This window comes from Diplotaxodon limnothrissa, linkage group LG20 (assembly GCF_057381915.1).
Source record: "Diplotaxodon limnothrissa isolate DT_005_m linkage group LG20, D_limnothrissa_male_GT1.1, whole genome shotgun sequence".
Classification (NCBI taxonomy): Eukaryota; Metazoa; Chordata; class Actinopteri; order Cichliformes; family Cichlidae; genus Diplotaxodon; species Diplotaxodon limnothrissa.
The window spans coordinates 27026244-27052528 of record NC_140615.1 but is presented as its reverse complement, the minus strand read 5'-3'; the positions used below and the strand labels follow the sequence as shown (position 1 = coordinate 27052528).

Here is a 26285-nt window from a genome sequence, read left to right as displayed (position 1 = left end):
AGTATTGCATGATTAATGTGTTGGATTTTGTCTTACAGGTTTAAAAAAGGAACTTTAAGGTTTTTGGTTTGATCTTTAGCAACTGTCTACAGGACTGCTTTAAAGGGACATTTGAATTTTTCATAGCAAATTTTATACTTTTCAAATAAAGAGTCAAAGGAGATAATTTTGTTATTCTTAATGACATTCTTAAAGAAAATGATAACAATTTCTGAACCACAGAATAAATGCTCACTCTGCCGCTGAAAAGGTTTTCTACTGTAGGGTCAAAGGTATCGAATTTTTTTAGTCCACTGGACCAAAGAAGTAGTTATATAATTTCTAAGGAAGATAGGAGCACAGATATATTGATATGGGTGAAATTGGTAAGCACAAATGTAGCTCTATAGTAGATCACAGAATAGAGAAAATAATATTTACACTTTGGAAATATCATGTAGGAATAGTGTTTTTAAAAAACTCTTTATTATAAATTTGAGCTTTAATTGTTATGTGCTATGAAGCCCCACAAAGAATCATTTGATGCAGCTGGTTGTGGTTTAAGCCTACTTTATTATCCAAGGGGTCGATTGTTGCTATTACCGTCTGTTGGTTATTGCTTCCATTTGCCACCATCACCAAGCTTGTTTTTGGGAGTTTCTGCTCAGCAATACTCGCTGTTTTGCAGGATGCTTGGGAAGCATTGTTTTTATGTATTTTTTCTGTAGAGATTAGGGGAAGATGGTGATATGTTAATTAAGCTAACTCTACTCCTTCACAGAGGAGGCAGACACATTGTAAAACAGAGAGTAAAGCAGAGCAGTAAAACCGAGATAAAACAAGTGCACTTAAGTTGGGTGATATATAAATACATTAATTAAAATTTTCTCTGTTATCAGTTTTTATGGGGTCTGAGTTGACTGAATGCTTTGAACTGTGCTCCACCTTTCCGCCTTTATTACCACTTTTCTCTTAAAACAAAACAAAACAAAACACAGGGATGGTTTAACAGCAGGGCTCCTGGTTTCAAATGGCGCTCACTGCAGAGCCAAATGGGTCTGTGTGGTTAGAGTTAGGGTGGGGATGGGGCTTGAGCCAGTGTCATGTGCAGTGAGCAGCCTCTCGCTGAAGTAGCCTCTTTATAAATGTGACTTCACTATTTGCTAAGAGATCATTATTTTACTAATTCATATCTACATAGCAAAGAGCCATGTGCTGTTGTATCAATATTCATAATCTCATTTATTGAACCTTTAAGAATACTGCAGTAACAATAATGACATCAGCCTCAGCTGTAGCTTGGGATTAGTGCTAATTAGTATATAGCCTGCTAACACATCAATCTAAGATGATTAACTTGGAAACATTAAAGCCTGCCATTTTGCTCTTGACGATGCTCACTAGTTGACATTAGCTTTTAGCCAAAGCGTTATTATTCTAATCAACAAGGATAAAATAAAATAAAATGATCCAATTTCTTCTTGCTGTGATATTGTGATCAACATTTTTCACAAATGTTCAACATTTATACACCAATTATTAATTTATTGATTGGTACGTGATGCCAACCTTAGCTAGTTAGTTTAGACTAAAAAAATATTGTTGCTCACTTTGTTAAAAAATTGGAAACTGGAAAGTTCTAAAACTAATAAGAAACAGTTTTATTTAGATGCAGCAATCCACATCTTTCACCCTTGTACATGCACTTCTGCTCTCCATGCTGACAAATGTAAGGCAATATAAAAAAAAAAATAACAAGAGGAAGCAAAAATGACTCAGTGAACTAATTATGCACGTCATGCTAAGACTGTAAGCATCCAGGTGACTCAGGCATTAATCATCATTCGGTTTGTCAAATAACTGGCATGCACAAAGCTGCTGCCACAATGTCATCCTGGGATGACTACAGATGCATCTAATTTGCTGTCTGTGTATAAATTCTGCTCCGCTTCGCCATAACACTTTTTTTCCCTCCATCCGAGTGTGATGGAGCAGATAAAATCAGATCCCCAAAGAAGCCCCAAACATTTTCCATTTTATGAATTTGATTAACTTTGCATGAATCTCCTGCTACACTCTTTTTTTTTTTTTTCTTTGTTACATCCAATTTTAAAAGTCACTCAGCTTGCTGTGAGAGAAACTGCTTGTCAGGTAATGAAGACACAGTTAGTCATCGATGGCCACCCACAGTCTCTTCCAATCCCAAAGCTATGATGAGATGCAGCATCGCTGACACTGCTGGTGCTCCTGGTCAATACCCTGCATGCACAGTGGTGTTCATTAGGACTTTGTTATGAATTTCGCCATCGATATTACATCGACTTGAACTAATGAACAACTTTCTCACCGAGATGCTCACAATTACATTCTGCCTGCCTGAAAGCTCTTCCGTGTCACAAATGTGTTTGATTTCCGCTTTGATTTGTCCTCATTTATCTGAATTTTTTTGATCTTCCAGAATTATCGTTTAGTAAACAATAGAGTTAGATACAGCACAAGCATCCAATTTCCCAGAAATGAATGAGAACACCATTAGTTATAATAGTGCCACATAGTGCTCAGTGAATGATGTTGCTGAATTAATTTTTCTCTTCAAGTATTTATAATGTTTGTTCAGAAATCCATGAGCTAGAAACAATAGTGTATGCATGAGCATATGTGTGGTTCTGAATTCTGTTCTCTCCCAGAGCAGCACTGAACGATCTCGGACAACCACAGAACGAGTGCTGGCCTTCGCTTGACTGTGTGACCAGCGAATGAGCCTTGTTCATGCGTCTCCCTGAGTGCCACTCCCACATCACCATGAACTGTGAGCAGGACTTTGGCGACGGGGGCTTGGGAGTGACCCTCACACTACGACTGCTCATGCATGGAAAGGTTGTTTATGAATGAATGCACGCATGCTTCAGCACTCAAGGCATTTTCAAGCACAAGATTTGTCACAGCCTCACACATCACAGTCATGTGAAAAATAAAAAGCTTTCACGGGATTATGTGATAGGCAGGCCTGCGAAAAACTAAGCACACCCTCACTGTTTCCACCGGAATTAAGAGGGCAAACAGCAGCCAGGCACTGATAATCAAATGCATTTGATTAATTGATTATGACAAAGAGTGAGCACCTCTGTAAAAGCACAAGTTCTGGCAGCTTGCTGGCCTCCAGGATTCAGCTGCGTGTTAACACAATACCACAGTCTTTACAGGAGTGGGCATCCCAGCAAATTCACCCTAAAGTCAGACCGTGCGATGCTTAGAGAAACTCCAAGCCACATGTGTCAAGAACCAAACAAAGCCTATGAGCACAAACATGATGAACGGGTCCTGCAGTCACAGGAACTGGCCATCTCGGAGTCACTGACAGTCAAGATGGTTTCAAAGAGTGAAACAGAGGCCGTCAAAGCTTGGCCAAAAAAAGGTCACAACCAAATGGCTGTAAAAAAAATCAAGGTGTTTCAATGAAAATAATGGCAAAAATCCTAAACAAATAAAGTCACACAGAAAACGATTACTTTAAGTTATTGCTGCTAAAGGTGATTCTACAAGGTACTGAATGATGGGGTGTACTTAGTTTTTCACAGGTGCACAGAGTCCTGTGAAAATGTTTTTTTTTTTTCATAATCATACATGCTAAAAATAAACAGTTACTATGAGGGTGATCAGTTTTTGCCTTTTCCCTGGTTTCTATTTATGCTCTATCATCTTCATCCCTTTGCATTCAGGAGGTTGGCAGCATCATAGGAAAGGTGAGAATTCCTATTTTTAATTCTACTCGTAAACATATCTGCATATATAAAGGGAATAATCATTAAAAAAACAGTGATTTAAAATATATGGGTGATGTTTTGCTCTTATATAACTCAGTAGCCATTTTCCATCATTCAAAGCATCTGCAGAATAATTTCCCTCTGCCTTGATTTTGTTTTGAATCACCAGAACACAAAGCTCTGTAACAAAGACTTGCTGTTCTGAATATTCCCATCCTAAATGTAATTGTCTTCAACCAACCCTCTTAAGACCTCCCCCACCTTTCACAAAGCGCCATAGTAATCCATCAAACAAAAACATTAGAGCACCGACTGCAAGCCTCCTGTTGAAACTGAGCTCCAAAGACATACTGCATTACAGTTGGCCCCTTGTGGGCACTTTTAGTGTCTGCTAGGAAATGCCTATTGAGACTGTGTTGCTTCAGTAGCCCCTACTATCGAGCCTTCTGCACCTACAAAAGGCATCACAATGGATGAAAGAAGAAAAATAGAGGAATACAGAAAACTGTGAAGTGCTGGAAAGAATGATTTTGCAATGGATGTGGACAACAGAAAATGTAAAAAAGGAAGCGGGTGAAAGCATTTGAATATGGGGCATACTGTGCAGCTCGACAGAGTCTGAAGTACTCGAGCTAATAAGTTGTCTAAATAATAACTGCTCCACCCTCCAGCCTTTTTTCCCCTTCCTATCTCTTTGGGAAAACCTCTCATCCTTTCCCCATCAATAGAACACCAGCAGCACAGTCACAATAGACTCCAAGTAATACGTTTCCCGAGATCATAAACAACAGTGTTTGCCGAGGTGTGAGATGACATTGCTTTTGGTACTGGTGAAAGAAAGTGGTCGTCAGTTGCTGCACGAAAGTGTGAACAGAGGTATGACAGGTTGGATGAAGTTGAGCCAAAATAAAATAGCAGAGGGGAGACGAAGCAATCAAAAAATCAGCGGAGGATGTGCTGCAGTGTGACACAAGTCTGACAAAATGTTATTGTCGCTGGCAGGAGCTCTTCACACGCGCTGCGAGCACAGCCGTTACAGCAGGTGTACATTTCCTTCATATGCTCAGATGCTGTATATTTGATATGTTTTTGCAAAGTTAGTGCAAATGACAACATCGCTGCATACACTGCAGACTGAAGCCTTATCGATGCTTTTTTTTTTTTTCTGAGCAATTTCCATCTAACGTGGTTAGAAATGGCAGATTTTGCCTAACAATGTGTTGTAACTGTTTGGTGAACTGAAGCACATTTGCATCTGTTTAAAGCTGTCCTTCGTTTTATCTTTTTTCAGAAAGGAGAGACTGTGAAACGAATACGGGAAGAGGTACAGTGTCCATGATTTCGATCACCATTCCGACACCATTCAATAGAATTGTTTAGCATTCTGCTGTGTTAATTATTATGTTTTTGTGTCATTTGAGACTAGTGAATGCAGCTTCTCTGATGTGACTAGCTGTTACCGTGCACCACTTTGTCCCTATCTTTTACATCAAGACATGAAGTCACTAGATCTCTGTTATTTTAGGCCCTCAGTATGTTCATCTCCAGAGAAAACATAATTTAATCTCAAGAGGCCGTCTAATACTGGTCAGGCTTTCTGGCAGTTGCATGTAATAATAATAATACAGCTCAGTTCTCTCTTCTTGTTTTGGAGGTTTGAGTCTGAAAAGCATACAGAACAGGTGCATTGTCCAAATTGCCTTTTGGGCAATAACAGCACCTTTTTCAATTTAAGTCCTCCCTCTCTTCTCTTCACTGCACCTCATCTAGCTGCTCTCTCTCTCAATTTTCTTTTCTATTTCTTTTTCCTGCTTAAAACAACTTCCTCTTTTCTATGTCTGCTCCTCTATTCCCTCTTTATAAATCTCAAGGGTGCAGTCAAACTAATGCGGCTTGGATAACTCTTTGTATTAGAAAGTAATTAGGCTGACACTTTACAGCACATTTGATTCTTTCTCTTGCTGCTAAGGTTTTATGTCGTATTTTATGAGGTATACGGATAAACAGAAGAATAGTTAGGTCATGGGACAAGGGACAAACCTCTCACTAGTGGTAGTCATCCATTCATCCATCCATCTAGCTTGGCAGTTCTGGCCTTTTGTTACTTCCCAATTATATGAGCCTCATCCTGTCAGTCCTCACTGGGCCTTACAGTCACAGTGGGGGGAATGAGTCAGTGGGCTGCCTGGAGAAAATGTCCCAGAGGTCAGAACACAGTCCTGTGTCTGCTCACTTTACCCAGAAATGCCAGCATACAAAATGGAAGAAGACGAGGGCAGAAACAGCGTCACCTTCTCATGTCAATGTTATGTCATTATCACTCTACTTTCTCTAAAATTATGAGCTGTACTGCCACTTTAGAACAGACCAAGAAGAACGAGCTGAAATTTGGGGAAATGTGTATCATATTTTTAGTTGTCAAGAGTAAGAAAACAGGACGGATATGTTATTTGTGTTTGTATGTTAACTATGGGGCTACAGCAACCAAAGGTAAAAAGTTCAGCATTTTTCACACTTTATGTTATGTATTGCATAAATGGGACACAGTGTGCTAAAGGCATCCACTAGGCCAGCTCTATCTTCCCTGTTTCCAATAAATTTGTGAGAAGATTAGCTAAAAAAGTGGAAATGGGGCAATCACTGAAGTGTCTCCAGGCTGTCCAAAAAGCTGGAACAGGCCTGTTCCTCTTCACAAGTTACACTACGCTAAGTTCGTACGCTAAGTATATAACCTTAAATATAGCATCACACCTCCAACTGTTATACAGAACAAATGCTAAAGGACTTATTTTCCAACTATTCCTTTACTGAAATTTAAATAACCTGCTGACTTCTGGTTCAACAGAGCAGCGCACGAGTCAACATTTCAGAGGGATCCTGTCCTGAAAGGATCATCACCATCACGGGCTCCACAGACAGCGTCTTCAGAGCTTTTACCATGATCACATACAAACTGGAGGAGGTATTTTTACTTCACTTTTATTTATATACTGCTGAGTTATAGCAATCATTTTCTTAAGGAGTTTTAGTATATAATATATTACAAGTGAGCAAGCTGTTGGCAAAACAGGAAGAAACCTCTGGGAGAACCACTCAAAGGGACAGCCATAACTGGTTGGAGTGAGGGCAAAGAAACGATTTGAAGAAGCGCAAAGAGAAAAAACAAAAAACTGGACAAAACATAAACTATGGGAGAGAGAAGACAAAGTTATGATATGCAGTTGCAGCCTATAGACACAGGGGGTGAGACGAAGGGAGAGGAGGAGAATCTTCAGTGCATCATGGGAAGTCTCCCAGCAGTCTTAGCAGCAGGGAGTTTTACAGACAATGAGCCTGCTCTCTGACAGCCAAGTGCTCTGTTGGGGTAATACAGCACTATGTATATATTAAGAGGTTTGTAAGCTAAAATGAGGCCTGTTATTCATTGCTGTGACACTCAGATTTATTTATTTTACAATAGTTGCATGCATATGAAGGTTTGTCATGTAGGAGACCAACCTGAAATCAGAAAATGTGTGCAGTTTGCCTTTTGAAGTTGTCTAATTCTTAGTGAAGCCATAACATCTTGTTTGCTGAACCTGGAAAAAGTGAAAGAAGCCATTTCGTCACATTAGTACAAGAAATCATTTCCTGTGCTTCATCTCTGCTTTACCACTAATGTGCTTTTATCGCTATCGATTATACTCTAAACTGCAGTGATGGAAGGGGAAAAAAAACTGACTATATTGCATAGCTCTTGATGTGCTTTCATATTAGATTACTCTGCAGATCAAAATCTTGAATAGGTGGATGTAACTGCTGTTGCGAAACCATTCAGACCTTTGCAAGAATGTCGTTATAAATGACGTGCAGCAAGCTGTTGGATTACATCTATCATTTATATTTCCTTCCTGTTATTTTCTTTATGCTTTTCTGGAGTGCTATGAACCGTCCGGGTACTAAAAGAGGAAAATGTTGCTAATTTGTACTCATTAATGAGTATGTGTCGTACACTTCTCGTCATCTATAGGTGAAGTACGGCAGTTTCTTCATGCTATTAATCCCCAAGGTGGCTGTCTATCACAGTGCTAATTAATATGGTGGAATGAGAGCCGCCTTCGCTGTGATTTAGCGTCGCAGCAGATACGAGCAACGGAACAGGTGCTCTCTGCTCAGGTCGGCAGCCTTCAGTAAACATACTCTGGCTGGGAGCACAGTGCAGTATTCATTAAAGATCTTTCACACTCACCCTGAAACGCCTGAGTTTCCATGGCAACATGTTGGCTGACCCACTGTGCACTGCTTCCACCATAGCTGAGTTATTGTATGTCTGACACTTTTAATTAAAACCAAAAGGGAAATAGTATAAATTTGGGCCACTGACTATTAGTATACGCTTTTGTTTCTGTCTCAACAGTTTGTGATTACAGAGCGGCTCGACCTCACTCATTTCCAGTTTGGCTGTTGATCAGTTGTGTGAGTTTTATGCTCACGTGATTTATAGCTCATGTTTTCCCCAGCTGCTGCCACATTTGTGCAAATGCAGTGATCTAATGATCAGGAAATTCGCAACACTTTCATACATGTAATTTGTTTTCAGGTGTTGAAGCACAGCATGCATAAAAGCCACATAATCTCTCTGTATTAGAGCCCTTACCCCACCAGCAGCACAATATGCTTTGGGGATTTAAGCTGAGGAACCCTTTGTGTGAGCAGCGCTTGTATAACCAGCCATCTTAATTCCACCAATTTTGCTTTAAGAGCCTCTCTTCTCTATGGAAAGTATCAAAACGTTCACACTTGTTAAGATGTGGCTCGTATTTTTAGATCAAATCAAGAGAATGACGCCGAGAGTCTTGTGATTGTACAGATGAGCCGTGTGTGCATCTTCTAATGAGACGAGACGTCAGAGAGCCCGATCTGCCTTGATAAATATAGACGCGGAGCAGAGATTCACAAGAGGCACACCAGAATATGCTTTTCAAATTTTAAAGTTGAGCGATATTAGACATATTATACAGTTTTCTTCATGAGTAAAATCCCATAAGGCTACACACACATGCTGTCCCCTTTTATGGCAAACTGCTGATTTTACAGACTGGCCCGAGTGCAAACCATTCAAGTCAAGCTGCATGTTTTGCATTCTGTCAGATTTGCTGTTGGTTGAACTCTGATGGGAAGCATATTTACATTTCAAAGCTTCACAGAGAGACACTGTTCATTAATTAAAACCTCGATCTCCACCCACAGCAGATCAGATGGATGTTTTGCTACCTGCACTATAAAAACACTCATCAACTCAGTCTCAAAATCCAGTTTCTGCTCACTTTCAAAGCAGCGTATGTTGATAAGAAAGGCATATGAACGCATTTACTCTAAAAGTTTGAATGTTTAACTTTGGCTAAGGCTTGTTATTCAGGTGATATTGTTTCCTTAAGGAAACAACTGAGCTGTCATCTACAGCAAGGAAAGGAAATGGGGATGAATGGAAGGAAAGAAATTTTTTTGCAAGACCAGATTTTGGGTTATTGCCTCAAAATTTCAAGTTATTAACTCAAAATGTTAAAATAATAACCTGAACTATGTTGAGTGAAGTCCTGAGGTAAATAAGGATATTTCTCAAGGAATCATAGATTTATTTTAAAAAATGTATTTTAAAACACGAGTTTCAAGAATGCTAACTGAACAAAAAAAAGAAAAACATATCCTCACATTACATTTCCCTTAAACATGGAGCCTTTTATTAAATCTACAAAAGAAAAAACTTTTTCATGCCTAATCTAACGATTTAACTCCAGGACTTTGCTCCACCCCAATACAGGAACATAGAGATGCAGAGACGGAGGTTAATAAGGTACAGATGATGGATTGCTCTTTACTCTATCTGCCTCACACCTGACACTTCCTGTGTGGATCCCACTGGCTTTTTCTGTTGTTGGATTCCTGTTGATGCAGCAGTAATTACGTTTGGCTGCACTATATCTGGTCCAGCCCAAACCATGATTATATTGTCTTCACTGGTGTCATAGTTTTAGACTGGGATGTAATGCTAATGATGCTATGAATCCAAAACTGACTGGTAAAATGAGCTGCGTTCAGTCTCTGTCTTCCTTGACCCATACTCCTAGATCCTCTCTTCCTTCTTGTGCTTTATTGTTGACTCTCAAAACCATTTTTGCTTTTTTTCTAAATCTCCCTCCAGGACTTAACTGCACTGGTGGCCAACGGCACCATCAGCTCCAAGCCACCGGTTACCCTCCGGCTGGTCATCCCTGCCAGCCAGTGTGGCTCCCTCATCGGGAAGGGAGGGGCCAAGATAAAGGAGATCAGGGAGGTGAGCACCCAGAACACAAATCCAGTCCATGCTCCATGCCCACACTTCACAGAAAGGTTCATATTTGAAATATTGACAGAATGAATCTCCTAGAAAAGAAGCTGTACCTAGAAGGGAGTGATATTTTCTTCTACATTTTTTTTCTGGTTTTTAGCAGGCTGCATAATTGCCCACATGCATTTTATATAGTAGAAACTCTAATTTAGAATTGCTGCATTTACAGTTCAAGTATGCTACTTCAATAAGAACAGTGTAATTAGCTGCAACTAGTGATAACAGGTTGGCATATTTAATGAAAAAAACATTATAGTTGGAATTTCTATTTTATCTATTTTCTGCTAATTAGCAATAAACACAGAGCAACTGAGGCTGATAAGAATCTGAGGACCTGTCAGGCAAAGGCAAACAGCCAAAAGCTATAAATTATTGGCAATTTCTTTAAATAATTAAACATTTTTTTAATAATTGTTTCTGCTACTTTATCATTTTCTTAAATAAGGTGTAAAAATTTGTGGCGTTTACACAAATAATAAATTAGAATGGTTGTTACACTTACCAGCTGTTGCAGTTCACACAATAAACTTATTTTCTTTATTTTTGTATGCAGATCAATTTTAAATAACACAGTGTGGCTATCATCTTGGAAAAGTAATGTATTTCTCAATCTGACATATAATTGAGTAAAACATATCAAAATGTTTCTCTTTCATGCATATTAATGTGTTGTGTATAAGCCACATGATGTAAAAATTCAGGCATACCATGCATATGATATTATGCCTGCAGTAATATCATATGCATGGTATATGTTGAAGTTATAAATAATTCAGTGTGGTAAAGAAATTGTTATTTGCTGGACACTAGTTTTTATGAAAAGTCTACAACTTCAGACAAATTATTGTAGTTGATTATTTTCAGTTACAGTTGTCATACATGTATTCATAAAAGGTATGTTCAGGTATTACAAACCTTAAAAAAAATCTGAATCCTCAAAAAAAAACTGTTTTGTTTTGTTTTTTACATAAAATCTAAAAAAAAGCATTAAATATGTAGCATTTCTAAACTGTTATCAGAGGAATTGCAAATGTTTTTCATCTTGATTTGGAGGGTAAATGCATTCATATGTCAAATAAACAGCAATTTATATTCAGTTATTACAACTAACACCTGTGTTAACTTCACTGTGAGGATCAATTTGATATCATAAACACCAACTCAGAGAAAATGATATTAGTTACTGAAAACATGAACCCCGTTTTGCCATTTGAATGTAGCCGAGCCAATTAGTTTTATTTGTATTCGATCATAAAACATAATATTAGAGATATGAAATGTTCACCTTAAAATGTTCTGTGAAAACGAAGGAAGTCACCGAAGTGACATTTTTTCTGTAGTTTAATAGCAATGTATCTGATAGCTCTTGGTGCGTTTCACCTAAAAACACAAGTGAACACTGTTAATATGAACTATTTACTTTTCGGGTTGTGAAGTTTGTCCATAAGTGCAGAAAATTGATGAAACAGTCAAGCCCAGATATATTTACTTAACACGACATAGGCCGTGACTCAGCAGTGACAACAGGAAAAACTCCTGACTGCATTCAGGCCCAGTTGAAACGTTAGGATTAAACGTATCAGATCCATTGCCAGAGACATCTGACTCCTTAACTGTAGCTCTGTACCAATCTACAAATAGAATGTCGCTCATTTTAGCTTAACCTTCCCCAGTAATGGCATCCAGGTGATTTTCTGCGGTTAGATGGATTCCGCTGTCTTGTTCATCTCCTAAACTTGTTTCTGTTGTTTTGTTTGGTTGCCACAGGACCCATCAGTTACAAAGACAATGGTGATTTGTGTCTTTCAACGATCGCCTCCAGAAATAGGTCGATATCAGCAAGTGTAGATAAAGCTTAAAAAGTTTTAACTCAACCGGCACTCTTTGCCGTCAGGCATGCTGTATTAGTGATACATCAGCTACAATTAGGAGTGTGGCATCTTGTAATTGTAGAAGTGGATGTTTTTTTTGTCGCAATTTGACGTTTAGCACGTCACAGTGCAGCTGGTTTTCAGTAGGGGTGGAGAAATATAATGTCAGCAAATCCAGCTCAGAGGGGGACAAAAAGAAGCTGTGGCAGTGTAATCGCAACTCACCTTATCTTTAGGATCAAGCTATGTTTTTTTTCTAAAAACCCTATCATTTGCAGAGCACCGGAGCTCAGATACAGGTAGCAGGGGATTTGCTACCCAACTCAACTGAGCGAGGTGTGACGATATCTGGGAATCAGGACTCGGTAATCCAGTGTGTCAAGCTCATCTGCACAGTAATCCTGGAGGTAGGAAGTATACCATTCCTCTCCTTCCTCCATGCACCAACACATTGCTGATATTTTGTCATTGCGCTGCTCCTGCAGCTCACATGCATGCTTTTATTTCATCAGCATGCTGTCTGTTATTGTCTGTTTCACTGGAGCAGAAATGAATGCCTTTTTAAGCAGGGTAAATCCTTAAATGCAGCACAGAAAATGCTCAGTTTCTCTATTGTTTGAACCTTCTGTAATTCGCCTCGCAAGACATTGGATAAAGTCGAAAGGTGCCTGTCTCAGGTCAGAGGACAGCGTTCTCGCAGAGGGCACTAGTCAGCTAACAGAAAACTAACAGGCCTGCAGCAAAATCTGTCCACCTTTAGACAACAGCTCTCTTGAGAAAACCGAGGAGGAGATGAGAGGAAAACAACCCCAAGCACAGTTTCACCCTGTGTGTTCATGGGAGTGCACAAGTCCTTTTTGTTTTAGCATCGCAGCTGGACCTGACTGACTAATTGCTAGTTTGATCCAGTTTTCCAGGGCTTTCTTCAAAGGCTTGCGAGTTTCATTAGGATTCTGTACCAGTGGCGCCTTGCTTTTGGCTCAAAGATTTAAATTATGCAAAGTTATACAAAAAAAAAAATTGCTGTGACTGCTCTACATTTTCAACCCCAAAACAGTATTGCCAACACTGCAGTTACTTGATAAGATATACAGTGTCATGTTCAGTGCATAATCTCCTTTTCTTTTTAGTGTTTGAAGAATTTTATCTTCAAATGTCAGTGGATGGTTGATTTATCCAGAGGGCGAACCTTAGCAAAGCCTTGAGCTCTGACACACACTAAAGCTCAAAGCTATTATCCACAAAAAGTGCTCACTAGACTACTTCATTTATTCAATGAATGACTAATATTATCAAAAGAAAAATAAGGCTGGGAATAATGTCACTGTCATTAGCAGTTTAGCTCATCATTAACTGTTATTGTGTTTTAATGTTGCAGGGAGTTTAACACCATTTGCACTTCATTTTTCAGGCTTCGGCGCCATCGCTGATTTTATTTCAGACTAGCTGTGTAAAGCTTATCCACGTCTAAAAGATTTATTCATGGTAAAAAGCTTATCTTGCTTTCTCTGACCTCATGGCCTATTTTTGACTCCTTAGTCTCCCCCAAAGGGTGCAACCATCCCCTATCGACCAAGCCCCTCACCAGCTGCTCTCCTCATTGCAGGAAACCAGGTGAGAAAATAAGATTTTACCTCACGCGCTGATTAACTTATCTGTGATAGAGTAGCACAGTGATTCTCAAAAGATGGGGTGAATCCACCTTTACAGATATAGTGGGTTTACTGGGGGTTACACCAGGAGTTGAATTAGCAAAAAGTTAATCAATTTGTTTCTATGGGAACAGAAAACACATTTTCATGACTAGCAAGGTTGTCACAATGCAGGGTAGCAAGATTCAGTGCGACAGATCCTTTTATCCTCTCAGTTTAACATGCTAAAATGTCCAATTTAGTCTAAAACACTCGTGATATTTGAGGGGGAGGAACTGAGGGTCTAGAAGTACTGGACCAGAATAAAATGTGACCTGATGGTGAGAAACCAGGCACAGTCTTCCATGATTCCTCGTAAATGAAAGAATTGTTGTCAAGATATTTTGCTATGAGGGGGAAAATGTCATCACTGTGGTGCAAGAGGAAAATTCAAGTTACAAGGATGTGTGGAAAATGAACCAAAGTGGTGAACATCTGCTTTTATGACTGCTAATAAATACAATTTTTAAATAAAGAATAGATAATTGGGGAAACACCCTTCAACCATATTATGAGTGTTGACGTTACATAGTTTATCCACCAGAGGCGACTCTGCAAGTTTGAAGCACCGCAAACAACCAGCAGCCCAGGCGAGTAAATAAATACTCGCCTGGGCGAGTATTTATTTCCCTAACGATTTCCCTAACAAATGTTAGGGAAATCGGTTTGTGTTGGATAAAAATATCATATTTATAAATCACCAGGTATCGCTATCGGTCTTGAAATTCCTATATCGGTAACCCTCATTAACCCTACCACAAAGGGAAACGCTCTTTTTTTGGCACCTAGATGCTGGCTTTGTTTGTTAATCTTAAAGGCTGCCACTCTCTCTGTGCCATTATAGTCTAAGAACAGCTGAATTAGCATTCGAGTCTGCGTTGCATGGAAATATATGATTGTTTAAAGCATAATGGTTATTGGAAAGTGTGTGGAGGAGGTGTTTCCATTCACTGCATTGTTCTTCACTTGGACGTCTTGGATCTCAGACAACCTTGGACGCTAACCCGGGTGTTGAAACAAGACTCATGCAGAGGGTCCTCAGTGGGGGATCAGTTCTTTTATGTGTGTGCATGAGGGTGGGATTGAGAAGTACTGTATATATGCTGCTGTTTGAGAAGGGACAGATATCTACCCTCCCATGGAGCGAGTCACAAGATTAGCAAGTGAGACTGGAGACCAGAGGTGTGGACTCGAGTCACATGACTTGGACTCGAGTCAGACTCGAGTCATTAATTTTATGACTTTAGACTTGACTTGAAAAAATGTTCTAAGACTTGTGACTTGACTTGGACTTTTACACCAATGACTTGGGACTTGAATTGGACTTGAACCGGTTTACTTGAAAAGACTTGATATTTTACCCCAAATATAAAATTTAGCATGCATATTATATAGAGATTGAAAATGTGACGTCATTCACGGGTAGAACCGCAAAGGATTCTGGGAACTCGTGGCAAGCGGTACTAGCGCACGCAGGCTTTCAATTAAAATCAGTTATACAGCGATAAAAAGAAACACAAAAATGTCAAGAAGCTGTTGTATTATTAACTGCAATAGCCGGTCGCATGACAGCCACGGGAAGCCGACGGGTAAAGAGATCGGTTGTTATCGGATTACGTCGTTGAAGAGAAATTGTTCATGTTTCCGAAGTAACAAAGACGCGACGGATGGCCTGGATTGCAGCCATTCAAAGATCAAATATAACGTCCCAGAACACTCCAGCTCACATGTTAGTCTGCTCCAAGCATTTACACGAAGGTCAGTGTTTTGTAGTAGTTAATACGTCATTTTCATAACATAATTGGTGATATAGGTTACAAGCAAGTCTGGCGCTGAACAGAAATTGTCGCGCTATGCTCCTTTATTTATTGTGCATAAATAGTGAATTGTCCTGACACAATATTGCGTTTCGCTTCTGTTATTATGGTACATTGACAAAAATATATACTTTTATTCACAGGATAAAACAGGTTTTTTGTATCACTAATTGCCCAGTACGATTACAGCATCCAATATTATTGTCACTGCTACATTTCTGTGATGCTACCAGAAATGATTTCCACTACTAATTAATTACCGTTGAGCTCAAAGGTCCTATTAATAAACGGTTAATGAATGTGTATTTATGAAGACGATTTGTGAGACTGGTAAACTTATGATACGTACGATGGTCTTTCGTTCTACACGGTGCATTTCAAGGTCCTGTACCCATCCGTCGGTAAACTGTACCTGGGCTTGTTGCAGTGACCTGAAGTTACTAAACTTCATGAGTGTATGCACTCACTCCAAGAACCGTATGATTATAAATATGCATATAAATATGCTACGATGAGATAGCTGACTTCATCTAACTAGCAAATGTTGTCCAGGCTACGTTGGTGATACAGTTTTTTTTTAATGTGTATGATATTTTTGTCATGCGATTTTAAAGCTGGTCCTACAACCGCATCCAAGAATAACATGCAGCTTATCTCAGAACTGTCGGTGAAAATTATTCTTGGAGCTAGGTTTAATTGAGCTGCATTTTAAAGAGGTGCAATTTCACAATTTGTGTATATTTTCTAAGTTCACTATTTTGTCATGTGTTGAGAAAAACACAGATTTAAAAATTACATGGTCTAATATTTACATTTAGCATAACTGCAACATTATTTTTTCGTTTGTTTTTTTTAAAGACTCGAAAGGACTTGAAATTCAAAGTTTCAGACTTGTGACTTGACTCGGACTTTTACACCAGTGACTTGAGACTCGACTCTTGACTTGCCTGACATTACTTGAGACTTGACTTGAGACTTGAGGATAAAGACTTGAGACTTACTTGAGACTTGAGGATAAAGACTTGAGACTTACTTGAGACTTGCAAAACAATGACTTGGTCCCACCTCTGCTGGAGACCTGCCGTCTCCTCTGGCTACAGCAGCCAGATATTCTGCATAGCTGTCAGCAGTTCCTACACAGTTTGTGCAGCCACAGACTACGGTCAATTTATGGAATGGCTTTGTGTTTTTGATATTCTTCATAATAGGCTATCAAATTAAACCCGGGGCGTGATCCTGGTCGCTCGGAGATATCTTTAATGAAGGCAGTACGGTGATAAGGGATGTTTGTATAATTTGTCAGAGGAGAAAATGAAGTGGAATGGGAAAGGGTCTGTGGATGAGTCATAGCCTATAAGCCTGTTAGGTGTGGCAAGGTGTCAGAAATGGAGCCTTGAGAGCCCATCTCAGGCCTAATTCTATAGCTAAAGCCAAAGGCAAAAAAAGAAATGTGTTTTTTTTTTTTTCCTACTCATTATTTTTGCATCATATTTACCAGTAAAGGTTTCAGCTGGTGAGCACAGACACCCACGAGTCATCACTGTCAATTCAAAAACAATGGCAGAACTTGCAAAACATGAAATATTTGGGTAATAAGCTCCAGGACATATTTTTATTTTTTGCTCGTCTCCTTTTCTCTTGTGTTTTTGTAGGTGTTTGAGGCATCAGAATTTGCACCCCACCCTCTGTACTCAGTCGCACAGGGTGGCCTGGACCTCCAGCAGGTAACTGGGCAATAATACAAACAGAAAAAAAAATCTCTCCAGGATTCAAACGCTGGTCTTGGATTCCAATGTGGAGCGCACAAATTAGTGTCAGGGTTGCGATGGTTTGCGTGGTGAGTGAGCAGAGGGGTTGTGTGGTATGCCCAGAGTTACACACTCCATCATATGGCATGAGGTATTAAAAACAACAGCTGAGTGTAAGCTGCAGCTATTGTTCTGGCCTGTCATAAGAGCTATAACCCCTCCTGAAACACGATACCATCACACTCAGCACCACCACCACCTCCACCACAGCTCTGCCATCTCTCTGCTCCAGAAACATTGCGGCTTTAGGAATATTCTTCCCATGACAGCAGTAGCAGATACTGTCATGCCAGAAAGGAAACAATAACCTTTGACAAAAAAGCCCTAGACTTAAACAAAATCTAACTGTGGCTCATGAAATATAAAGAGTTCCCAATTGAAATGACTTGTGCTCTAGCTGGTAGGATTATTGCAGTGAATTTGTGGTTTGTGTATGCTTTCCTATATAAATAGAGCCTCCAATGTATTGATGCATTGTAAAGATGAGCTCGCCTCTCCAGTTTATGACCTTATAGGATGAACTGGTAATAGCAGCCAGACCGCTGGCGTCAGGCAGAATCGAGTTAAGCTAAGTGCTGTCTGGTCGAGCTGTAACTATACTGAGGGAGGGCTGCACAGCACCCCATAGATAGATGGATGGATAGATGGATGAAAATGGGAAGAAGAAAGCTTTACACTAATATTAATGATCATATGCTATTATTTCAGTTTGTTAGGGTTAGAATGAGACAGCAAGTACAATGACTTTTACATTTAGTATTGTTAGGATTTCACAAAAAATATTTCTATAAGAAATACTTGGGTTTAGCTAATTGTCTAAAGGATCACTTCACACAAATCAAGTAAAAAAATAATTTTAATTTTTACTTTCAGTGGTTATCTTCCATATATGTTTTCTTGCCCTGGTTTTAAGACATTTCAGGTTTCGGGTGCCTGTTATCAGACTGCTGCAATGTAGAGAAAAGGAATCTTTGTGCAGTTTAAAGCAGTTAAACCGTTGCCTTTAACCCTAATCTTCTATTTGAGGTCCCAGAGCTCGAAAACACACTTAATTTTAAAAGCTTTTCTGACATGTCTCAGTAGTGTTGCTAAAAAAAAAAAAAAATAATGCCGTACTTCTGTTTCTCAGAGAGCCCCGCTGTAAAATCTAGTTATAATGCAGATTTCGTTTAAAACTTTATTGGAGTTGACATGAGTGTTTACGACGTAATCTTTCCTCAAAATTAAACTACTCTGTTTAAATTTCCTGTTATATGCAATCGCTAGTTCATGAGACTTTGCTGGAGGTTTGCCAGCACGTCGGGATACTGTCGTTTTTTTGTCTGTAAATGGCTTTTTGGCAACCAAAGTAGATTACATTTTAGATTGCATTTGTTTAGAAATGTCCTCTCATAATGAGTAAAACATTCATTCGTATTCCTTTTTTGTTTATAATAATGCCCACTGGTCATTTTGTCCCTTTCACAAAATGTGCAAGCCAAGTTTGTGGCAATGAGAAGGTTCCACTTCAGTATTTTTGCTTCATATACATTCAAAAGAGAGGGTGGAAAACTAGTTTTATTAGGAGAGCAGTGGAGGCCAAACAATGAAGAGGTAAAGGCAATCTCAGCTAGGTCCAAGGCTTTCGAAGTCTTGTATTTTTTAACTCTGTGTCAGTTTCTCACAATAGTCAACCACAATTTTTAATATAAATGTTTAAAACTGATGAAGTAGTCCTTGTGTAATCCTGTGGACTACCAAGAGTAAAGGTACACTGCCCATATAGATATGTCCTGATGAATGTTTTATAAGTCATCTTAATGCACTGAGCACCACAAGTCAAATTCTGACGTCTCAGGAGTAGATATTTCTAAACGTGGGCAAACAAAACAAAAATCAGAAAGTCCCCAAAGGAAAGCACTGCACTGTCATCCACCAAGGTCAGTGGCTGGTATCCTACATTTAATGGCTTCTTTGTGTGTTCATTCTTCACCATCTTTCAGGATCTTTGGCCGAGCATTTTTATGTGATTTCCTTGACAAACAGACAAATTATATTGCTCATGATGGATGCAGAGTGTTTGCATTGCTTGAATCAATACAAGTGAATTTAGTTTTTATTTATTTATTTATTTTTGGTAAAAGTGCGATCAGTTGGTTCTCTTATTATCATTTAATTTTACTTATCAGAAAAAGGCACGCATTGACAGCGAAGCACTTCCATTAAGCGGCTGCAGATTTATTGCTTGTGTGCGACGTTTTTATTGCTGTAATTTACCTAATGTATGATGCTCTTTTTCAGGCCTACACTTTGCAAAACCAATATGGCATTCCACACTCAGAGGTATGACCATTTGATGGATGTGTTAAAATTTTAATATTACATGAATGGTTTGTGGTTTTGTGTACAATCAAGTTCTTCCTCTTTGTTTTAAAGCTGGCCAAGCTACATCAGCTCTCAGTGCAGCAAGGCCTGAGTCCTATTGCCCAGCCTGCTTCAGCTGTCATACCCGGTGTGTATTGCAGGCATTTTAATCATTGCTTTCTTAATTTCAGATTGCTAACCTGTGTTTAGACATCAGAAATAAATGCCAGCTGTTTTTATCTGCGTTGATTGTGAGCTTTTGTCAGTCAGAAGTGAGGAGAGGGGGGCTTTGTAGCTTTCTTATATCTCCTAGTGTGAGAGAGAAACTATTAAGTGAAACGATACGTTGTGCGCAGTCAGAAAACTAGGGGAAAGAAAAGAATGAGTGCTGTGTTAAACATCAGCCCATTAAAATGGAAATTAAATGCTTTACTATATCTGGCAGTTTGCAGCTGAAAGGGTTTCTTCTCTATCTCAATGGTGTTTTTGTATGGCTCTGCTAACTAAAAGAGCCGAATGATATTTCAATTCAGTTGTATTCAGTTGATGCGTGTATTTTCTCTCTTATCAGGCATGGACTCAAACTCTCAGACGTCTCAGGAGCTGCTTATTCCCAATGATGTAAGGAAAAGCAAGTCGATCTTTGTGTTTTTGTTCTTTATGCTGTTTATATTGTCCCATTTGAGCGACAGCAAAAACAACAGGAAGCCGACGCTCAGCTCACATGTACGCAGCACCGAAGCATGTGACTGGCTGCGACTGCAAAGACATCTGGCGTGACTTCAAAAGAGACGAGAGACATGCTTACGACTTACTAATTATCCGCGTTATTTTAACCTCGGACTAACCCAAGGTTAAAGGGATTTTGAGCTGATATGGATCCTTTCGCATTATTGTCTGGGCTGCAGTTGCAATGTCTTAGAGGGACTCCCGTGAGTGTTCAGTAAATCCTCTCATGTTCCCTGACCTACTTAGAAGCTGTCTGCTGTCAAAACAGCCAATAAGGAAACAGACAAAGATCCTTTCCCTCTCCACTTAGCCTCCACCAGGGTTTGATGAAATGCCTCTCCAATCTGAGAGATGAAAATGCAAGACACACATTTATCTTTAAATTCACTATTAGTTTGGTCATTTTGGTCAGATGGCCTGCTCTGGGATATTTGTGTGTGTGTGTGTGTGTGTGTGTGTGTGTGTGTGTAGGTAGGTGGGTGGGTGGGGTGGGGTTGAAAGTTGAAATTGTAATGAGGTCATTTATAATTGAACATTTAATTATCCTGAAGCATGATTATTCACAATAATGAAATGTTGCTCTGAAAATTCAACCATAAGGCTGGAGTTTAAATTTCTTTTTAAAAAAAAGGTGCTGATGAAGTGACTGAAGCAGGAATAAAACAGTCTTTGGACCATAGAGTAATAAAAGCTACGGAGTATCTAACCACATGGCGGTGTCGAAATACTCCTCTAGGTGTGTGTTTTGGCAATAAAAAAGGGAATAAAAATAACTTTAACTCTGCTGTCTTTGTTGAAAACAAGAAAAAAGGAAGAACTGGACTGGTTACTCAAGGGTTCGCTTAACTGTATAGGATAAAGCCACATCCCTGAAACAACATTTCTAAAATGCCTGAAGGCATTTCTTCCCCCATGTAAACCCCCCGCATGGCGAGCAGCACAACGCATCAGAGGTATGAGGGAGTCCAGTGCTATACGTGACAGGGACAGCTGTAAGCTCCAACCATTGTTCCAGAAGAGAGGACTTACAGCTATGACTGAGCCTCTTCAGCCCAGGCCGGCCACACTCCGGCCTCACAATCCTGCTCTGTGCTCGCACACTGAACGCCGAAGGAGAGTTGCACGCACACACAGATGTATTCAGAAACTGCTTACACCCAGTCAGCAGTATACAGTAGTTCTGCGGTGGAAGGAAGATTTAGCCAGAAGAAAAATGGCTGCACCTTTGCCATCCCATCCCTCTTCTTGTGTCCTTTCAAACGACTGCCTCAGCAGTAAACCAACAAAATATAGGCCACTTACAAGTGAGGACGACGAGCATTGTGTAACATTACTGTTTATTAAAATAACAGCTTTTTAAAAAGCCCAAAAGTTTAATTATCCGATTTTTTTTTTTGTTCTTTTTTCCCAGTTTGTTCACACAAAGATGTGTGTGGGCAAGCTGGTGTAAAAGGCCCATGATTTTTAGTCTCAGTGGGGTAGAGATGTTATCTGTGATTTGAGCTCTGTAGGGAGCATTGTTTCTAGAGTTGCTCTCTAGGCTGGCCACTCTCTGTGTATCTCTCCCCTTCTAAATAAACTGCGGAGCCAATAATAGCCAGGCAGAGCAACCAGGTCGCTGTGTGACAGATCAGACATTGTGGAACAGGCTGCTTACTTCTCAGGAAAGGAATGTAAAATGGAGGGAGGACATTGTGTTAGTGTGTGTGTGTGCGCGCGTGTGTTGTGTACTTCTGCCTATACGTCAGCCACTGTTAAACTTCCTGCACACTCACTTACTACAAGTACTTCATCACTGTCTGGCCCACTCGCAATATATTTGGCAGCATAACCCTGTCGCCTGAGCCTTGACACCCTGCACTTGAGCTGTTGCCCCGAGCTTTGGCTCTGCTGAATATTGTCACTAATGGCCAAGGGTGCAGGTAATGAAAGCAAAACAAAAGTGATAATGTATTTTGGAATGCAATAAAACTCGTGTCATTGTCTAATCTGCTCTCAGCAGAGAGAACACTCAAGCCAATGGGACTGTATATTATATATTTGAGTTATTTTCCCATTATGTTTTCCATTAGTGCAGAGATGCATCTAGCTGGCGTGTGTTTGGGAAGTGATTTGTTTGGGAAGTCATCACCACTCTGAGGAATCAATAACCTTTTAGCCACTCAGATTAATGAGAGGCAAATGTGCCTTCTCTCGTCTCTTTTACCGGTGCGCACACAGTAGCAATTAAGGGAGACCCGCCAGAGGGGGGGAGGAGGTTTGACATGCATGACGAATGACCAATCCAGTGAAGACAAACAATGTAATTGCAATATTTGAAGTGGGCTGCATTAAGTCAGCTCAACAGCAGTGCAGTTTTCATAGTGTTCCCTCTCCTTTGCCCCCTTTGTCAGAATCACTTTGATCAGCACAACAGAGCCGACAGTGGGAAAACGCTGCGTTCAGTCAAATGATTTATTAAACCCCCCAGATTCTGTATATCTACGTAGTAATTAATTTTTCCATCAAACTGACCTGATCTGTCTCAACTCTGTCCTCCCGCAGCTGATTGGCTCGATCATTGGTCGTCAGGGCACTAAGATCAACGAGATCAGGCAGGTGTCAGGAGCTCAGATTAAAATCGGGAGCCAGCTGGACGGGACAAGCGATCGCCATGTCACTATCACAGGAACACCAGTGAGCATCAACCTGGCCCAGTACCTCATTACCTCCTGGTAAGGCCCAGTGACACACACAGCCATCTAATGAATCATTGCAAGCACAGGCCTGACAGAAAAGCACCGACTTAAAAGGGTCAAAGGCTGTGCTATAAGTGGTAATGAGGTGCTGCTGGTATGAAGAATGAGTAAGAGCAGGTCTGTGTTGTGTGCTGGATAGTAATGTCTTGTTGGAATTCAGGCATTGCTATGCTCTGACATGTTTTTTTTAAATTAGCTTTTCTTCTATATAAGACCATAAGGAAGGAAATTAATCTGCATTAAATGTAGTTATCAGTTCTTGCTTTTAACAATTCAAAAAAAAAAAAGAGGAAAAAATACAAAAACATTCCCACTTTAATTCTTGTAACTGATTCAGATCAGCTTTGCCTCATTATTTTTTGGTGTTCCTCAAACCGCATTTCTTTCTGTGTAAAACATATGCTAGCAGTGACAAAAAGGTGTCAACAATGATAAAAAAAAAAGTTTATATACAGTATGTACTCGATTGCACCTGATAACCAACTACAATACATAGAGGGAGTCAAATGACAGGTAGCCAGGAGATTTTTCTGGATACCAGTAACGGGGGCAAAAGATATTCCAGCAAAGTTGAACAAGTGTTGAAGAAAATTTGGGCCATATACTGGTGATCGTACTCACTTATGTTTGTCACGTCATAAACAAATACTATATTGAGGGTGAGATATTAAAGAATACTGCTAACAGCTACTGCAGCAATAAAGTGGATCACAGTGAAGTCGCTCAAACCTGTAAAACAACTAGTTCAAAAAGTTATGGGAGACAAATCAAATGGAACAAATGATACACTCCCTGACAAAGATTTTTTTTATCAAATGGTGGAGGCCGCCTTATAGACTTGCAATATTAACATCTTCATTCATCCATTTCCTTCCACTTCATGGTCACAGGAGCTTGGAGCCTTCCCCAGCTGACATAGGGCAAGAGGCAGGGTTTTAAGAGGGCAGTGGGTATTTCCAACACTTGGTTTTCATGCCCTCTGATTCTTCTTATTTTCACATTTGCGTTCTTTAACCTCTAACGGACGCTGACTTAAAAGGCATCACTTCCAGTAAATCTGTTATAATGTAACGTAGTTCCCTCTGGAGCCACAAAAAGCTTTTCTTTTTTTCCACACATGCATTAATGCTTTCCAAGACCTGCAAACAAACTACAATAAGTAACTTTGGTGGAGTTCCCCTTTAATGATTTTCCAGAAACTTCCCCCAGTGTTGCAGCAACAGAATAATCCTCTAATCTTCACGACTCTTTTCTTTTCTTTTTTTTCTATCATAGTTTAGAGACAGCCAAATGTACAGCCCAGGCAGCCAGCATGGGAAGTCCAGTTGACCTCAACATGGCCTTCACCCAGCCAGCCTCCCCAGCTGCTTCTCCTGCACCCACCCTGGCTGCCGTGAGCACCCTGACCCCAGCTCATGTTCTGGGAGCTCCGTACGGTGCCATGCCCCTCTCCGGGCTGCTGGGGGTGAAGTCCGTCCCCTTTCTGACTTTGTCCAGCCCGGCCCCAGCCGTAGCCGTCACTGCAGCACCCTCCCACACCACTCTGGCTGCCTACACAGCCAAAATCTCTTCAGCCAACTGCATCAAAAAGCCAGAGAGACAGAAGTTCGCTCCCTACTGATGAAGCCTCTGAGCTCCGTGCGCAGAGTCAGATGAAGGACAGCTGCAGTGTTCTTTCACAAACCCCTGATGTAGCCATATCCGCTGGCAGAGATGCTCTTGCCTTTTATTCTATGACACACCAACAGAGACGAGACCAATGGAGATGTGGATAAAGCTATTAAAAGTTATTTACGACTATAGATAATTTGTGAGTTACCCATGAATTGATGGACAGCTTTCATTGTCACCTCATCACTGTTATTGATCACAAAAAAACAATAAAAAAAAAAAAGGGCTGAGGTCTCACCTGAGACACACATGTTTACCAGTGTTTACATGTGTGTCTCAAGTTAGAGATCAGCTAAGTATTTATCCTCAATAAATTTGTAAATTATACTCAGATGACAGATGCTCTACTGTATGATGCTTTTATACAATGTCTACGTTTGCCTCTTGAAGTTTTTAAGAAAATTTGTAAATGTCTGGGGGGTGTTTTGTTTTTTTTTGTTTTTTTAATAATCTGTGCTATATTACTGTACTTTACGTTGTTCAGTGTTATGTCTTTTTTGTTGGAATTTATTTTGAATGTGCAACTTGGTTAATCTTTATTTATTAGTATTGTTTCACTTATTAAAAGTCTTTGGTCCTGTTAATGGTGGCTTTATCTATTTCCTTCACAGGCATTCAAAGAGCAGCTTTGCAGAAACTCATTTTCAGGAGGAAACAGTGTACACACACACACACACACACACACACACACACACACAAAAACAAGACAACGCCACATTTAGGTTTTCTCTCAAATAACAACAAGATGGGAGGTTCTCATTTTAGCTGCAAGAACTGATGAGAGATTCGTTTCACACTATTGTGCTCATGTGCCCCAAAACAATAACTGCAGAATGAGACGGTGCAACCTCAGAGGAGAAAAGAGCTCTGCTGGCATGATGGGCAATGTGCTGACATGTAAGTGTGCATGTATAAAAGCGCACAATCACATGGCGTTCTGTGCAGAGAAAATGCGCTCTGTAAGTCCCTTGAGACAAAGTGTAGAGAGACTGTAAGGCAGAGGGGTTTGTGTGGGGGAAAAAAGGGGCACTAACATGGCTAGGAGCTAGAAAAGATCTGAGGATTCACAGCGATGCTGTGGAAAAAAAAATCTGTATCTGCATCAGCATGCACCACAGCATCATCATCCTCAGGAGAGGCAGCTACAATCCTTTCATCCTAACTATTTCTGTTTTTTTTTTTTTCTGTCACTGCATCATGGATATGCGAGACACTATGAATGCGCAGTTCTCACTGTTACCAAACGCATTCACTTTTCAGAGGCAAACAAAAAAAGAGCCAGTGCCTCAGTTTCATAGACTTTCTGCTGAAGTCCAGCAAACAGTGAAGCTAAATTATGACACAAAGAAAACTTGATCTTTGAGGTCCTTGAATTTCTCTTCTGTCTCTATGGTAACATAATTTGTGAGTTTATATATTATTCTTTCTAGGACCTCCTAAAATCCAAGTACATGCCAAGATATAATGCTTGTAAAATCACCTTCAAATGACAAATCAGAGCACCTTT

The 26285-nt window shown here is 39.9% G+C and overlaps 1 protein-coding gene across 2 annotated transcripts in view; it reads left to right on the top strand.

Moving 5' to 3' along the window:
- The window catches only part of LOC146611086 (poly(rC)-binding protein 4-like), a 38876-nt gene extending 13772 nt beyond the window's left edge, over positions 1–25104 (top strand). Inside the window, exons 2-14 of one of the 2 annotated variants that reach the window (XM_085344044.1) lie at positions 2667–2856; positions 3699–3722; positions 5035–5067; positions 6589–6705; positions 9925–10056; positions 12260–12388; positions 13521–13595; positions 17142–17213; positions 19578–19619; positions 19713–19788; positions 20212–20261; positions 22914–23083; positions 24383–25104. In XM_085344044.1, coding sequence (XP_085200170.1) covers positions 2749–2856; positions 3699–3722; positions 5035–5067; positions 6589–6705; positions 9925–10056; positions 12260–12388; positions 13521–13595; positions 17142–17213; positions 19578–19619; positions 19713–19788; positions 20212–20261; positions 22914–23083; positions 24383–24728 — 1374 coding nt within the window. In that variant the 5' untranslated portion in view covers positions 2667–2748 and the 3' untranslated portion in view covers positions 24729–25104. Of the gene's footprint in view, positions 1–2593; positions 2857–3698; positions 3723–5034; positions 5068–6588; positions 6706–9924; positions 10057–12259; positions 12389–13520; positions 13596–17141; positions 17214–19577; positions 19620–19712; positions 19789–20211; positions 20262–22913; positions 23084–24382 lie in introns of those variants that run through there. The other variant, XM_085344043.1, reaches the window with a different exon arrangement.
- Positions 25105–26285: the final 1181 nt, after the last annotated feature.